Source organism: Vigna unguiculata, chromosome 9, assembly GCF_037176805.1.
Source record: "Vigna unguiculata cultivar grain cowpea cultivar isolate G323 ecotype 2 chromosome 9, ASM3717680v1, whole genome shotgun sequence".
Taxonomy (NCBI): domain Eukaryota; kingdom Viridiplantae; phylum Streptophyta; class Magnoliopsida; order Fabales; family Fabaceae; genus Vigna; species Vigna unguiculata.
The window spans coordinates 6,968,788-6,986,132 of record NC_140800.1 but is presented as its reverse complement, the minus strand read 5'-3'; the positions used below and the strand labels follow the sequence as shown (position 1 = coordinate 6,986,132).

The 17,345-nt window shown below is 26.6% G+C and overlaps 1 protein-coding gene across 3 annotated transcripts in view; it reads left to right on the top strand.

Annotated features, from left to right (window-relative positions):
- The first annotated feature begins 9,716 nt into the window (after positions 1 to 9,716).
- Positions 9,717 to 17,345, top strand: part of TTN7 (Structural maintenance of chromosomes (SMC) family protein) — a 30,578-nt gene continuing 22,949 nt past the window's right edge. For all 3 annotated transcript variants that reach the window (XM_085667083.1, XM_085667082.1, XM_085667081.1), the window contains exons 1-12: positions 9,717 to 9,858; positions 10,353 to 10,400; positions 10,606 to 10,681; positions 11,285 to 11,323; positions 11,422 to 11,489; positions 11,592 to 11,663; positions 12,008 to 12,087; positions 12,223 to 12,301; positions 12,409 to 12,526; positions 15,027 to 15,202; positions 16,054 to 16,299; positions 16,385 to 16,506. In XM_085667083.1, coding sequence (XP_085523209.1) covers positions 10,386 to 10,400; positions 10,606 to 10,681; positions 11,285 to 11,323; positions 11,422 to 11,489; positions 11,592 to 11,663; positions 12,008 to 12,087; positions 12,223 to 12,301; positions 12,409 to 12,526; positions 15,027 to 15,202; positions 16,054 to 16,299; positions 16,385 to 16,506 — 1,091 coding nt within the window. In that variant the 5' untranslated portion in view covers positions 9,717 to 9,858; positions 10,353 to 10,385. The remainder of the gene's footprint in view (positions 9,859 to 10,352; positions 10,401 to 10,605; positions 10,682 to 11,284; positions 11,324 to 11,421; positions 11,490 to 11,591; positions 11,664 to 12,007; positions 12,088 to 12,222; positions 12,302 to 12,408; positions 12,527 to 15,026; positions 15,203 to 16,053; positions 16,300 to 16,384; positions 16,507 to 17,345) is intronic.

The following is a 17,345-nucleotide window of genomic DNA, read 5'->3' as shown; positions in this document are numbered from 1 at the left end:
ATGGCATAACAACATGAGCAATTTTATTTTAAAAAATATTAACTTAGTTCTTGAATTATGATTTTAAATTATTATTCCTTATTATTATGTTCATAAATAAATAAAAAATAATTAAAATGATTCATATTTTTATTATATTATGTTCAAGTGATTTATACAATATGATGGAAAGAGTGAAAGAATTAAGGGGGTAAAGTAGAAATATAGAAAGAAAATGTGTATTTACTATTTTTTTTTTACTAAATATAATGAAACACTTACTCTATCTTGATGTGTGGAGGTGTAAAGATATGTATATGCAGGGATGGCAACGGGGCGGGGCGGCTATCCCATACTCATTTCTGTAAAAAAAATTCATCTTCATCCCCATACCCAAACCCAACGGGTATTAAACTTTTGACTCATCCCCATCCCCACCGGGTAACGGATATAATCTCGTATCCATACTCATACCCATTTTCTTACTACTTCAATATTAATTAATTAATTTTTATAAAATAATAAAATTTTTATGATAAAGAAAACATAATATTATCAAATATTCAATATTAGAATGATGATTGTTTCTTCCATATCAAATACTTTAAAATAAATTATAATTGTTTACATTTTATATAATAATACCAAATAAAATTTCATGAGAACTAAAACAATTATTAAATTTGCAAATATTAATGAAACATAATTGATAAAATTTAAAAATATTTTTTAAAAAATATAAAAGAAAAATAAATATTCAAATTAAAATATATTTTAAATGTTTGTTTACTTCAATCTTTTAAAATATTTTTTTTATACACTAATAAAAGTTATAATACATCATTTGATCAAAATGATACAAAGAACATAATTGATATTTTAAATGTTTGTTTACTTCAATCTTTTAAATTCTAATAAATATCTTTTTTATACACTAATAAAAGTTATAATACATCATTTGATTAAAATGATACAAAGAACAAATAATAATCATAATAAAAATTTAAAATAAATTATAATTGTTTACATTTTAGATTATAATACCAAATAAAGTTTCATGAGAACCAACACATTTATTAAATTTACAAACATTAATGAAACCTAGTTGATAATATTTAAAAATATTTTTTAAAAAGTATAAGCGAAAAACAAATATTCAAATTAAAATATATTTTAAATGTTTGTTTACTTCAATCTTTTAAATTCTAATGAATATCTTTTTTATATACTAATAAAAGTTATAATACATCATTTGATCAAAATGATACAAAGAACAAATAATAATCATAATAAAAGTTTAAAATAAATTATAATTATTTACATTTTAGATTATAATACCAAATAAAATTTCATGAGAACCAACACATTTATTAAATTTGCAAACATTAATGAAACCTAGTTGATGAAATTTAAAAATACTTTTAAAAAAAATATAAAAGGAAACAAATATTCAAATTAAAATATATTTTAAATGTTTGTTTACTTCAATATTTTAAATTCTAATGAATCTCTTTTTTATACACTAATAAAAGTTATAATACATTACTTAATCAAAATGATACAAAGAACAAATAATAATCATAATAATAAAATTTTAAAATAGATCTTGTATCTTTTGAACTTCAATTATGTTGGATGGTGATAAAAAAATATTAATGACAATTACATTCAATTTTTATATTGTAGTAAATAAAAGTTATTTATATAATTATAGTGAAAAAATTACAGTATGATTGATAATGAGTTAAAAAATAAAAAATAATTAAATAAAATATATTGAAATAGTATTATACATAATGAAAAAAAACAAGAAATAAAAATATTAAAAAATTAACTAATGTTTACAAACAATTTGAGAGACTATTAAAAGAAATCGCACAAAATAAAATAATTGTATAATTAAGGGTATGATAAGTTGAAAAATATCTTAGAGATCTAAGAAAACTTTTCAAATATCAACATATATACTCAGTAGTTGAGAAATAACAAAAAATGTTTTAGTGAAATAAAAAAAGTTATTCAAATGAAACAAAAACTAATAATAAGAATAATAAGTAAATGATTTTTTTTATATTACCTAATAAACGAAATGTTTGTGCTATTAAATACTTAAATTGAGAGTATTAAACATTTTCATGTGAAAAAAAAATATACATTAAATAAAAATATTAAAAAGTAATAGAAATATTCAAATGTGAGACATAAAATTTTTTAATTAACATACATATTTTGAACATAATTACATAAAGGTCATGATAAGATGAAAAATATAATTGAAATGCAAATGGGTTTCATGACAAACCAAATAATTAGAATAAATAAAAAATAATATATATATATATATATATATATGTGTGTGTGGTTATTTAATTAATTAGGAATATTTTAATAATTTAAACGGGGACGGGTAATATGGCGGGGATATGTACATCCACATACCCATCCCCATACCCAATTGAAAAAGTCGGGGATTCTCCATACCCATACGCATACCCAGTCAATGCGGGGATTCCCCGTCAAAACGGAGACGGGTTTGGGCAATACCCATGAGACGAGTTTATTTGTCATCTCTATATACATGAACATTTGTATTAATTAATTAGAATAAGGTAGTTTTTTCATATTTGTTGATGACAATCATGTGTGAGACCATGGAAATAAACTTTCCATCCAAAAATGGATGTGCCTCAATGCAAAATTATATGATGGATCAATTATCCTAATGATGAACACATCAAAACCTTCAAAACTTACGAGATCTTGTTTTTCGAAAACAAATATTATTTTTTGTAGGATAACATTTAAGAGGACAACATTGTAGTGATATTACAAATTATCACTTAATTAAATTAATTTGTTTTGAACCTTTTCCATTAAGTTCAAGGTTTAAAAGGACAATATTGTAGTGGTATCAAATATTTTAGCTACTCCAATCATTGTCTAGTGTATTTAATCCAATGGTCCAGTTAGTTCTAGACACATATTTATTAAGAAATTACATCTCTGATTAGTGACCAAAACAAGCATAAATCCAAATGGTTCCATTTATTTGGATTTGGTTATCATTCATTGCGCATGAAATATATTCATTGAAACACCTCGCATCATAACTTTAATTACCTACCAGTTTATCATTCACTACGCATGAAATATATTCATTTAAACAAGTGAAGCTAATGAAACAATACACTTCATTATCACAATGTAAGTAATTATTATGAGACTCAGTATCAGAATAAGTTGTTTCAACTCTTCACCAAAAATTCTCTCTATCAAACATTCCGTAAATAAAAACAAAAAAACAAAAAGAGTCATGTAGAACTAAATATAGTTTAACCACAAAGGAGAAGTCCAGACATGCAATGTCAATAAGGGTTATTCGATTGCAATTTTCTATTTACACTCATTTTATACCAAAATATTTCACCACATAGTATCTTGGAAACTAATTTTTCATTATTATGTATAATGAAATAAATTTATTATTTGTTTCTTCTTATGAAGAGGACAAGAATGGGAGAAAGGAGAAACTCATATTTTCATTATTGTTAATGGGGTGTATGATAACACTCGTGCTTAGTATTGTATTACACTTAGGCACGTGTTACACTTAGGCATGTGTCATGTACAACTATTCTATCTATAATACAACTGTCATCTTGTACTTTTGTATTCTGATTAATACTCTTGGATTTCTTATAGAGTTTACGAAAGATCTTTAAAAGGTTCATATCTATATAATATAATCATCAACCTTTTAAACACAACATACAACATTGTTAATCCAAGTAGATCCTATTGTGAGAATACATCTTGATCTATTTGTCACTTGATTTTTTGATTTTTTTTGATTTTGATTTTGATTTTTTTAATTTTTTTAAAACTTTTTAGATGTAAACGTGTCAACCTAGTAGCGTGCCATGTGTCACTTTGTGATTTTTTTTAAACTTTTTTAATTTTTTTTAAATTGTCCACGTATCAACCTAGTAATGTGCCACGTGTCAAAGTTCATGTTCTATATTCAATTTGGTCCCTATATTTGTTATTTTTATTCAATTTAGTCACAATTTTTGTTAACATTAACCAATTTGGTTTATCTCCAAATTGAAACCAAATTTATTTTTTATATTAAAATTCACATTTTTTATTAAATATTTTTATATAATATATTAAAATTCACATCATTATAACTTTGATATAAAAATTAAATTTGATCGCATCTTCGATAGGGACCAAATTGGTTAATGTTAACAAAAATTGGGACTAAATTGAATAAAAATAACAAATATAGGGACCAAATTGAATATAGAACATTGACTTTGACACGTGACACGCTACTGAGTTGACACGTGCACATTTAAAAAAATTAAAAATAAATAAAAATAAATAAAAAAAACCACGAAATGACACGTGGCACACTACTAGGTTGACATGTGTACATTTTAAAAAAATAAAAATAAATAAAAAAATAAAAATAAAAATAAAAATAAAGTTCAAAAAAACCAAGAGGTAACACGTGACAGTCACTGTTCGAGCCGTTAATGATTTAAACAGTATTAGCAAAAAAGATCCAATTGAAAAAAATTGACGAAAATTGAGACCTATTTGAACACAAAACCAAAATTAAAATTTATTTGAAAAAACTTAATAAAAATTGAAAAAAAAAAAGTATTTAAACCATAAATATAAAACAGTAAACCCATTGATACCATATTTCATTAAGATCTATATTGTACAAGTAATATTGTCTTGTCTTGTAGTATAAAAGATAACAACTCTAGTTTTTAACTAAACAATATTTGTTACGAGAAGCATTACATTAATAACGAAAATAATATTTTTACATAGTTTGTTGACACAATTTTGATATATTTATAAAATTAATTTTGAATAATTTTTTGTAAGTGGTGACTGAATTCCTTTTTTATTTTCATGGTGGGTTCAAATTTCCAATGGCATGGCAGGAAAAATTTGAACAAATTATGAAAATACATAATTGTGTTTGGACGGAGGATTTTAACAATTTCAATAAATTAAAATAGGTTTAATTACTTAGATGATATCTACTTTGGTAGGGGCGTGTCAATTTGGTATCCGTTGTTTAAAAAGTGTCAATCGTCCCTATTTTTGAAAAGTGATTCAATTAGGTTCTTTTTCGACAAAAATAATTAACGCCTTAATAGTATGTCACATGTCATTCTATGTTTTTTTTTTTTTTTCAAATTTTTAATTTTTCTTCTTTTGCAAAATCTTTTTGTTGCCATGTGTGCTGGTGTGGCAAATGTCATTGTTCTAATTTCAATTTAGTCTCACTTTTTGTCTTTGGTTCAATTTTGTTCCACTTTTTTTTTTAATAATTAAAGTATATTTTTTTATTCTCCTTTTTATAAGATTAAAACTAATTAAGTATAAATATTTTTACAAAATTAAGTATTGATATTTACATTAAAATTTAGTGATAAAAAATGTTATACTAATAGAACAATATACTCAGTCACTTTTTTTTTTTAAATAAAGCAATATTGTGTCTCTTAAATTTAAGACCAAATCTATTATTTGTTTAAATGTTATACTAATATTTTTTTTATTAAAAATTACTTTTTAAAATATTATATTATTAACCCATATTTTGTCGATGTGTTCTTTGACCACTAAATTTTAATATAAATATCAGTACTTAAATTTATAAAAATATTTATACCTAATTAATTTTAATCTTATAAAAAATGAATTATAAAAATATATTTCACTTATTAAAAAAAATTGGGACAAAATTGAATTAAAGACACAAAAGTAGGGACTAAATTGAAATCACGACGATGATATTTGACACATGTAGCATTGTCCTACCATGTGGCATTAACATTGTTACGTGTCACAATAAAGAATTTACAAGTGACAACAATAAAAACTCGACCTGACCTGGTTCGACCTTTGACTCTGTTTGGGCCAACTTGACTTGACGTTCATCTCGACTTTACTTGACCTTCGGCTCAACTTATCCAACTTGACATTCTTCTCGACCTGGCATGACCTTCAATTCTAAATGGCTGACTCGACCTTCAGCCCAACCTAACCCGACTTGACCTTTTACCTGACCATGTTTGACATTCGACCTGACTCGACTTGACATTCGACCCGAACCGAATCGTCTCAACCTTTTGTCTGGGCCGACTCGACTTATTGGACCTGTATATTTTTTTTGTCTTAACCAATGAGCAATTCCACAATTTAGGAGGAATTTCAATTCCTTCTTTTTTTTTATTGAATTTTAAATTCTATTTTTTTAGTTATTTGAAATACCTTATTAAAAATTTTCAAATTCAATTTCTTTTAAATTTGCTCCTCAAAACATATTATTTTCCTATAAGAATTTTAAATTCTCCAAATAAATGAATTATTTTCTTAAATTGCCTCATCCAAAACACACTGTAACATTCCACTCCTTCATTTTGTTATGGATTTTTTTACCCTTATAAGCTATTTTTAAATTTTATTTACTTGAGTAGACGATTAAGAAATTGCTTTCCCGAACTAGAACCTTTTACTGGTCAAGTACAATTTCTTTTGCTAAATATTGATTTTTTATCAATTTTTTTTCGTAGTTTTGCATATATTTTATGGTTGGAATTATAATTTTTTAAAGACAATTATATGCAAATTTTTTTCTTGTGTTATTTTATTAAAAAATTGTAATATGTTACAAACCCGTATGAATTTGGATTTTAAAATTATTCTTTATTATTTGTTAATATACATTTATTACTAACCTTTTTATTTAAAAAACTAAACATTTTAGTACAAGAAATTTATTTATTTTTAATTATTAACTTTAATTTAAATAATTATAACTTCAATAAATAATTATCCAATTTGAATTTAAATTTCTTTAACATGATACCTTCTGTATTTTAATTTTTTTTTAAATTTTTTTATGAAATTTACTATTTTCCTATATTTCAAATATATATATATATATATATATATATATTCTAAATAAAACTGTTTTAAAAATAATTCTATACTTTTTAAATATTTTCTTTAAATGTTTTTTTTATAAATAAACTTAAATGCTTTAAATCTATATTACTAATTTTTAACTTTACATCAAAATTCTTTTAAAATATTTCCACCTACAATTTTTGTTTTATTTTTACTAACTTATTACATTACATAAATTATTTTAACCAAATAAATATACATTTATGAAAATTAATTAAAAAAAAACATAATTACAATATTTTATTATGATAATTTTTCTATTACGAATATATTTAAAGTATCTTATTTATTATAATCATTCATTTATTTCCGATTAATTTATAAATATTAAATTAAATATATTTTTTAAATTTATATTCACACAAAATTATAAATTTTTAATAAAGTAATTTATTATAAATATAAAAATCTATAAAACTATAGAAAATATTGTTAAGAATTTGTTCATCAGAAAATAGGATTTCAAGAGCAAACAACTTGCAAAATTAGAAAAATTAAATGTTGAGAATTTAGTCTTTCACAAAAGGAAATTGTACATAGACAGTAGAAGGGTCTAGTTTGATGATTTCACTGTTATGATTGTAATGTTTTTCAGTTTGTGAAGGTGATTTTGATGTGTTGTAGTTGAACAAAGTTTCAAAAAGAATGAAGGGGCAAGTACTTATACTTAAAGTGATTTTATGGTTTGAGTTGTTTTTATTTTGAAAGATGTTCTTATTTGATTGTGTTGTTGATTTTTTCTTTTTCAAGATAGGATCGTAGAAGTTATGACGATAAAGTCTGATACTTGGTGCACATAATACAATTAAGTGGCAAGCAATTTATTATTTTTTGTACAGCTTTTCAATGTTGTTAAATTATATGATGACACGAAGCAAACATTTCAAATACAATATAAAGTTACTCCCATTCAACCAAACACGTAAGTGGTTTGCTTGTTCTACTTGTGTGAGTGTTGCACATATTAGTGTGGAATCATTCTTGTAAGTGTTAAATATGTTTTTATCCTTTAAATTTCAGTGAATTTTAAAATTAGTAAATTTCAAAATTTTTAACAAATTTAGTCATCCATCTTTTAAAATACGTGGATTTAGTCATTTTAATCAAGCGCGTTTAATAATAATATTTGACTTAATATTAAAACAAAATGTGTCATACAGTATAAACAACTCAAATACAATCTTAAAATGTCTACAAAACATCACATAAACCTGACAAAACTTGATTGAAATGACTAAATGTACGTATTTCGAAAGATGAAGAACTAAACATAGGCACTATGGTGCCTGTATGTACACATTTTTTGAATTATATTAATAATTAATGATATTGTAATGTTATTAAGTTAATGAAAAAAATAAAAATATATTTATAAAAATTAAAGTGAAATGTAGGAAGAAAATATGAGAAAAATAATTTTATAAAAACTTGTAAAAGTAACTGTTAATTTTTAAAATTTTAATAAATAATTAAATTGTAAAAGGTAAAGTTGTAATTATGAAATGTGGATACAAAAGAGGTAGACATGTCAAAGTGAGCCAACCCGGCTCACACGGGTTGGCTCACCACGAGCCGGGTTGAAAATAAGTGAACCCAACCCGGCTCACTTTCTGGTGAGCCAAAAATTTTGTAACCCGGCTCAACCCACCACGGGTTGGTGGGTTAAGTGGGTTGACTCACCAACCCACCTAATTTTTTTTTTAGTATTCAAATATTTAAATAAATTTTTAAGTAACCCATGAGATGACAATCATAGTAAAATCAAGAACCAATGTTTTGATCATGCTCACTACCAATATATGAAGAATTATTTCCAAGAAAGTATCCATTAATCTAAGAAAGCAGGACTAATATTATAATTTTCTGTCATTCTATTCAACAAAATATAAATAAAAAAACTATACATTTTTTTCATGCTAATTTAGAAAAAATCGTTTATAAGACGGTTACTTGAGTAATCATTATATTCAACAAAATATAAATAATAAAACTATACATTTTTTTCATGCTAATTTAGAAAAAATCGTTTATAAGACGGTTACTTGAGTAATTTACTATAAAGATTATAGTTAAAGATTAAAGTATCAACATATATATAACTTGACAATCAAATTAATTAAACATTCAAACTATTTAAATATAATTAAGCAACATTCTAGGATTTAAAAATATGAAATTGTGAACAAATATAATAGGAGTAGTAAATAATTATTAAAAAAATTAAAAAATATTAAAAGAAAATTAAAAAAAAAATTAAAAAATTGTGAAAATATGTTGGTGGGTTAAGTGGGCCAACCCACCTTCAACCCGGTTCGAACCCGTGGATTAAGTGAGCCGGATTGAGTTCAACCCACTTTTGAAAAAGTTGAATTTTTTTCAACCCAACCCGACTCGAACCCGTGGTGAGTCAGGTTGACTCACGGGTTCAAACCCATCTTGACATCTCTAAAAAGAGGGAATCCTCTTTATATATAATTATAGATTATAATAATTACTTTATTATCAGAAAAACATGGATATAGAGCTCTTATTGCTTATTATTCCACTTTATTTTTTCAATTTTTTATTTAAATAAGTTTTGATTTCTCTTCTTCTTCTTAAACTACAAACTGTAAACCAAACATGTCGTCCAACATTACTAGTTAGTAATAAAAACGAAAACATAAATCATTTCTCAAAATTTGCCCCTTTGTTATATTCTTTTTTTTTTTTCACTTTAGCTTTCCCTCCACGTTCACTCGGACCAACGGTATTAAAGTTCGCCCCTGTGGCGCAGGTCTTATCCTTCGCACCCCCGGAACCCGCTAAACTAAAAACTGATCGCTCCAACTTCAACTTTGGCTACTACCACCCTGTTGTCACTAAACTTTCTCTGAGGTACTCTTTTTCACTCTCATAAACTCATACAAATTATTCATATGCTTCTGCTTCTCTTTATTCTTCGCTCCGCAATTTTCGTTTTCACTATCAAAGTTTTCGCTCCTCAAAACCCTAATACCATCCACATAGTTGACTTCGTTTGAATTTCCCCGTTCTTATACTCTGATTTCGCTGCTAAAACTCTTCATACCCTGATTTTGCCCTAGATTGTTCATAGTAGCAGCGTGTTTTCTGGTTTGGAAGCCAAATTGTATTGATTTTTGAATTTCCATTTGTGGAGGATTCGGTCATTTCATCTGACTGTGAGAGCTGCAGTAACTTCATACGAATACGCTTAATTGTATTATCTTTTAATGCTATCGTGATTTATATAGTACCTTGTCTTCTGTTTTATAAAAAAACCGTTGCTGTGACTCGAGGAAGTGTGTACAATACTGTGGTGTGTTTGTAATGTGCTTGCGCTTATGGAATTTTTTCATTTGCTTTTGTAGTTTCGGTAAAGGTACGGTTATGACACTTTGAACATGTACATCAAGCAGGTAATTTGATTTTGGAGTTTGTTTATTTAATTTTTGTTACTTTTCACGGTGAGCTAAACTATTAGATTTGACTAGATTCTGTTTTGTATTATGATTCATAAACACTTCCTCTATCATAGACACCACATATTATGTTGATATTTTAATTTTGGAGTTTTCTCTTTGGAAATGGTTTTTTGATGTATTTGCTCGTTTGTGCTTTTAGGTTGTGATCGAAGGTTTTAAGAGTTATCGAGAGCAAATTTCCACAGAGCCTTTCAGCTCTAAAGTGAACTGTGTTGGTAATAATTTTAATGACAATTTTTTAGATCCTATCTTCTATTGATTCTGGAAACTCTTCGACATGTATGATGTGGGCATTTCATTCATAACATGTTATGATGACTGCGAAATGCAACTTTTATTTGAATTCAGACATATTTCCTTAGACTACGTAATAAGGTAGATATAATAGTAGTTAATATTTATCATCAAAATTTGTAAATTATTCATTGTTGCAAATATACATATAATAGTACTTATTAGTTGATATCTAAGAAAGAAGGTTATTCGTCAATATTGTCATGAAAGACTCTACCCATAAAAAAGTGTGAGGGATATGTAAGAAGAAGAATTTTGTGATCCGGTAGTACTTGATTATTAGCTGATACGTTCTCACACCAAGGTAAAGGGTGCATGCGGTATTTTTGGCATAACTGCATTATTTACTCTCTTCACTACCTTCATTTTCATTACTTAGTTTTTTCCACTCTTACACATCATTCCTTTTTCTTAAATTACATTTTAAAGATGAACATCATCTTTTCTTTTAGTTCAAATGATGAACGCATCTAAATTGTATTTATTTTTAATTTAATATATCTGGTAATTATTTATTTTTGCAGTTGGTGCTAATGGATCTGGGAAGACTAACTTTTTTCATGGTAAAAAAGACCACCTTTTCTTCTGTGTACAATTTTGAAGTAACTACAGCCAAATCTCCGATCTTCACTTTGCTACACCTTTTTTTTTTCTTTTGTAGCCATCCGTTTTGTATTAAGTGATCTTTTTCAAAACCTACGTGGTGAAGATCGACAGGCACTACTCCATGTATGTCACACTTCATCCATTTATTTATACTTGTAGTTGTCGCCTATATATAATCAACTATAGATTTTGAATATGCTTAAATAAATTATTCTTTGTGCACAGGAAGGAGCTGGACACCAAGTTTTATCTGCTTTTGTGGAGATTGTCTTTGATAATTCAGACAACCGCATCCCGGTAATATGTTGAGGATAATAACTTGTTTTTCTAGTGATCAATATCATGGTTTCATATTTATTTGATGGTGCATATTTTGTGCTAGCTCAGGAGTAATACAGTTAATGACGTGTTTTGCAGTGTTTTTGTTTCATAGAGCTTCTACACCACAATTTCAATTAAATAACCTTTTCAGCTTAAACTGTAAAATTTTGTTAATGGTATTGATGTAATAATTGCATTGCTTTGAACTGATTCTCTTTACTTTCTTTGTCAGACCAAATGTCATTTATTTTTTGTGGGAATAGTGATTTTTGCTTGATAAAATATACTCTACCTTAGCTTCTATCTGTGTTGGTGAATAGGTTGACAAGGAGGAAGTGCGATTGCGGCGGACTATTGGTTTGAAAAAGGATGAGTATTTTCTTGATGGAAAACACATAACGTGAGTTAAATAGAAGTACATTTCAAATATAGTTTGCTTTTATTTTTCACTATTGAGAAAAACTACATATTTTATCATATGTGATTTGGAATATGAGTATTTACCCTGATTCTAAGCATTATGTACTATCTGCAGGAAAACTGAAGTGATGAACTTGCTGGAGAGTGCTGGGTTCTCCCGTTCAAATCCTTATTATGTTGTACAACAAGGAAAGGTATTGACTCTTGGTGGCAGTGCTTGAATTTGGTTTGGGGTTTATTGTTGTTATATTCATACACTTTGAAGTTGATTTCTAAACTTGTTCCATTATATATTGCATAGATAGCATCATTAACCTTGATGAAAGACTCTGAAAGACTGGACTTGCTGAAGGAAATTGGTGGTACTAGAGTTTATGAGGAGAGGCGCCGTGAAAGTTTGAAAATAATGCAGGAAACTGGTAAGTTTATGATTTTTTTTTTTTAAGTTCATGATTTATCTAGTCTTTCCTATTTATTTATCATTCAGTTTTTGAGTTCATGATTTGTAATCTACTTTTAATAATAAGGTTATTCTTCTAAAATTACCACATGGCACTTTCTCATAATTTTCTTTTCTAAATTCTGGAGTTAAGAAATGGATTATGATTTTTAATGAAATATCACATTCTTACACACACAATAAAGAACAATGAATATACACATTAACATAATGTCCATTTAGTACTTTCTTTACTTACCTGTAGATTTATACTTGCCAGACCTGACAATTTTTTACAAGTTTATCATAAAACTGAATTGTTGTGTATATATATGATAAGTATCAGCGTTAGTACACTAGTGGAAACACATGCACTATACCCATGCATGTCCACTCTTTTCTTACTATAGCAAAAGCTTTATTAAACTATAAAATGATTTTTAATTATTGAAAAAAATATTAATAAACTATAAAATAAATTTCACAAAAGGGTAAGTATAAAAATAAATTATTCTTATAATTTTATTATAGGTAATCCTTTTATTGTGTAAATGGTTTTTTTATTATGAGTAATTATTTGACTTCAAAAAAGTAGTTACTAAAAGGTTAAAACTGAAAAAAATGTGTACACAAAAAAGGAGAATCCCCTTTATTAATGGTATAGATACACATTCTTGAAAGTTTCGATAGAAGAATTTGAAAATTTATTTTATTATACTTGATTTTTATATTCATAATGCATTTGAATTTTATTGTTACTAGTTATTGACAAAAGGAACACATTGAGAACTTGTTTGATACAAATAATTAATAACTTTCTATAAATAAATAATAAAAAAATTATATATATATGTATGTATTATTTTCTATTTTATGTGATTTTATTTATTGTGAAAATATGATGATTAAATATATTTTTTATTCTACATTGTCTTGAAGTTATGTTATAATAAAAGGTTTAATTATATAGAATCAATCATTCTAAACTTTTAAAGCTTAATTGTACGGATGATTCCCACTATATGTTAATCTCTTTCCTATTTGTTATTTTTTCTCCACCATATTTTTTTTTTTAGCTTTTTTACATCCGTGTTGAATTTTGTATTGTGACATAAAAGTATTATTAGAGGTAAAGTAGGAAAACAATTTATGTACACAAAATGGGGGATCCCCGTCATATATTATTATAGATTATAGACAAATGTGGGAATCCCCATTATATATTGTCATAGATTATATTGTTTTTATGTAATTTTGATGTATATGGTAAATTATTTATTCAATGCAATAAGATTATTTTTTTGAAACAACTCAGAAGTAGTGAAGGTTAATTAAACTATTAGTTGCATTTGAATGTATTCAAAATTTTCTAACTTTGAGTTTAAAACTGATTGTTGTTATAATGTTAAAAAATTATGATGTATCAAATGGATTGTAAAATAAAATTTTGTTAATTTATTTGAATTAAATTGATAAATTGATTACTATTAATGAATAAATATATTAATTGGTTTTAAGTATCTTGTTGGGATGAGATTAAAAAGAGATTTTATTAGCCTTCAAATTCTTACCTTTAATTTTCTTTCTACGAAATTCAATTTAAATTAAGTTTGATTAGATTAATACTTTTTTTTTTACTTGTGAAAAGAATTCTTTGGTTTAGGGTAGGTAAACATAATTTATTTTTTAATCAATCATTTCGTTTGTATGTGTATATGTATGCAGGTATGTTTGTGTGTAATTGATGTAATATGAAAAATATAGTAAATTATAAATTAACTTTTTAAACTTAATACTTAAACATTTTTAGGAATGAAACGTTAATTTTCTATTTGCTTGATAATTATATATGTGAAAAAGAAATAACTAATGCGTCAAGATCAATAAAAGTGGCTAGGTTAGTTTTGTAATTAATGATAGCATAAATTCAATTTTTATTCTAAGTATACCCTTATTGTTAAATGTTTGAAGTAGTGAGTGCCCTACTTTTTATATAGAATAAGTGAATTCCTAGTAAATCGACTTTACAATAAATTATGGGCATAAAAGAGATTTAATAGCAAGTAGGTTTGAAAATGAGTCATTGTTTCTTGTACATAGGGCCAGAGGTAGTATTAATTTAATCCTCTAAGTATTGCTATTAAGTTCTTCCAATAAAGAATTAAAAAGTGTATAAAATATTATTTTGATTTGTAATAATTAGATAAAAGAACTATTTTTATTATGTGAGATACATTTTATATTGTAAATTTATAACTGAATAAGTTAGTATCAAGTTTTTAAGATTCCAAACTCATTTTAGTATTTTATGATAATCTATATATATATATATATATATTAAAAGTAAAAAAAATTGACTTAATATCATCATTGTTTGTAAATAATGGATAATATGAAAATAAAGTATTACATTATAGTGTTTATTACAACATATAGTGTTTATTATTCCTGTTATTCTCATGCATTTTTCTGTTATACAGGTAACAAAAGAAAGCAAATAATCCAAGTTGTACAGTATTTAGATGAAAGGCTGAAGGAACTAGATGAGGAAAAGGAGGAACTTAGAAAATATCAACAGCTTGACAAACAAAGAAAATCATTAGAATATGCTATTTTTAGCAAAGAAGTTCAAGATGCTCAGCAGAAACTTACAGAGGTTTTGGGTTAAATCTTATCTCATAATTATTTGCACAATTTCTTACTGTTGGACTTATTGGTTTTTTATTTTTGGTGATTATTCTTTTGGTTTGGTTCTTCAAAATCACAAGTATATAACTAAAGATAAGACAATGAAAGTTTAAATAAATTTTTATGGATCTGTCATTTTATGTTTTCATGAGCGTTCATCTCTGCAATCATTGCTTGTTGCCGAGGATAGGAAAGAACAAAAGGAAGGTGCCAACCTTTGATAACTAAAAATTATAAATAGGATGTGAATTATTAATAGAAAGAGTACCTTTTCAATGGGCAACGGGCCAGGTTGAATCACCATCACTAGGAGCCATGGTATTGACCAATGATTGAGAAGAACTTTAGGAAGATGATTCATTTTGGAGCATTGGACTGGTCATTTGGGTTCTGTATTGGTAGGTAATGAGAGGAGGTGATGATGGTTTAGAAGGATTTTGATTAGGACTGGGATTGTCAGAAGCACTAGGAATAATGGACTCATCTAATGGCATAGGGAGGACATGCTAGGTTGAATGGACATCTTGAAGAGATGAAGAGAAGTAAGAAGTCTGTTTAAAAATTGTGACATTAGCAGACACAATACTTCTTGGTTTTAGGAGAGTAATACCGATACCCTTTTTGAAGCTTAGAATAGCCTAAGAAGACACATTTAAAAACACGAGCATAGAGTTTATCTAATAGTAGAGACAAATCATGAACAAAACATTCTTATGATCAATCATAATATTGAGTGTCAAATATTTATTGTTCAGACATTTTTAATCCCTTTTCTGTTATTCTGATTTCTATAATTCAATGATTGTCACCTTGTTTTAGATAGAAGATGTTCGGGCCAAGGTTTCTGAAACATCAGCAAAAAAGTATAATGATGTTCTTGATGCCCATGAGAAATCCAAAGATTTAGAGAATACATTAAAAGATGTATCAAAAGAACTTCAAAACTTTAACAAAGAAAAAGAAGCTATTGAAAAGCGACGAACAGTGGCGCTAAAGAAGCACACAGAGCTTGAGCTTGATGTCAAAGACTTGCAAGAGAAGATCTCTGGAAACATCCGAGCGAAGGTACTAATTTGAAGAAGACCTTTTGTGAGTTGTTTTTGATGGGATTGTTTTGTACACGGCTCATTTTTTACCTACATGCTTTCAGGAAGATGCTGCAAGACAACTGGAGATACTTGAGAAAGAAATTCAAGATTCAACCATTGAACTGGAAAAAATCATTCCCTTACACGAGGATCAAATTCAGAAAGAAAAAGACATTGCCATGCAGTATGTTTATGGTTGTACTTGTCTTTTATATGCTTGAATCAGCTTACTGTATCTAATCTAACTCTCCTAGTTTATGTTCTCTGACTCATTGACATGGTAGTTATGTATTTTAGTGCACTCTATTATACTGGATTAATCTTATCTTTTTTAATGTCTCATTTAGGGATAATCTTGGATTAGGTAGGATATAGGATAGTAAAATATATCTTTTAATCTTTAACATGCTTGTACTGCTTTCAACAAAAGAAATATAATATTGAAATTCATTTGAAGATGGGACAGGGGAAGGTCCTCATAACTGAACTTAAATTCTAATGGTGAAGTGTATTTAGTTGTAGATAAAGGAGAGTGTAACCTGTGCGATTTGCCAATACAGGAAGCAGAACAAAAGTAACTAATGTCTTTCTTTGTTGTGGGTTTAGTTATAATTACAGAAATAATGACCATATCTTTATAATTGCAGAAATAAAGAACATGTATGTAACATTTATTTGCTTTTATTCTACTATCATGTCTATATTATTTGAGGAAACCAAATCTGCTCTATTTATTGTATTGATTTTAGTTTCCCAACATAAATAAATGACCAGTGCTATCATAGCTCAAGGTTTCAGTTCAATGCTTCTTTTTATCTTATATTTTAACGTGGTATCTAGAGCCTCTTGTAAATTGTGCTTGCTCAGTGGGCCCACTGTTTTTGGAGGAATTTTTTAGTAAACCCTTCTGTTCCATTCTAGGTTTTGCCACTGTTCTTGACGGCAGTATTTTTTGTCTCCGATGACATTTTTTTCTCTCTGGCGAAGAACGTATTGTTGGGATTGCGTTGTGCTAATCTACGC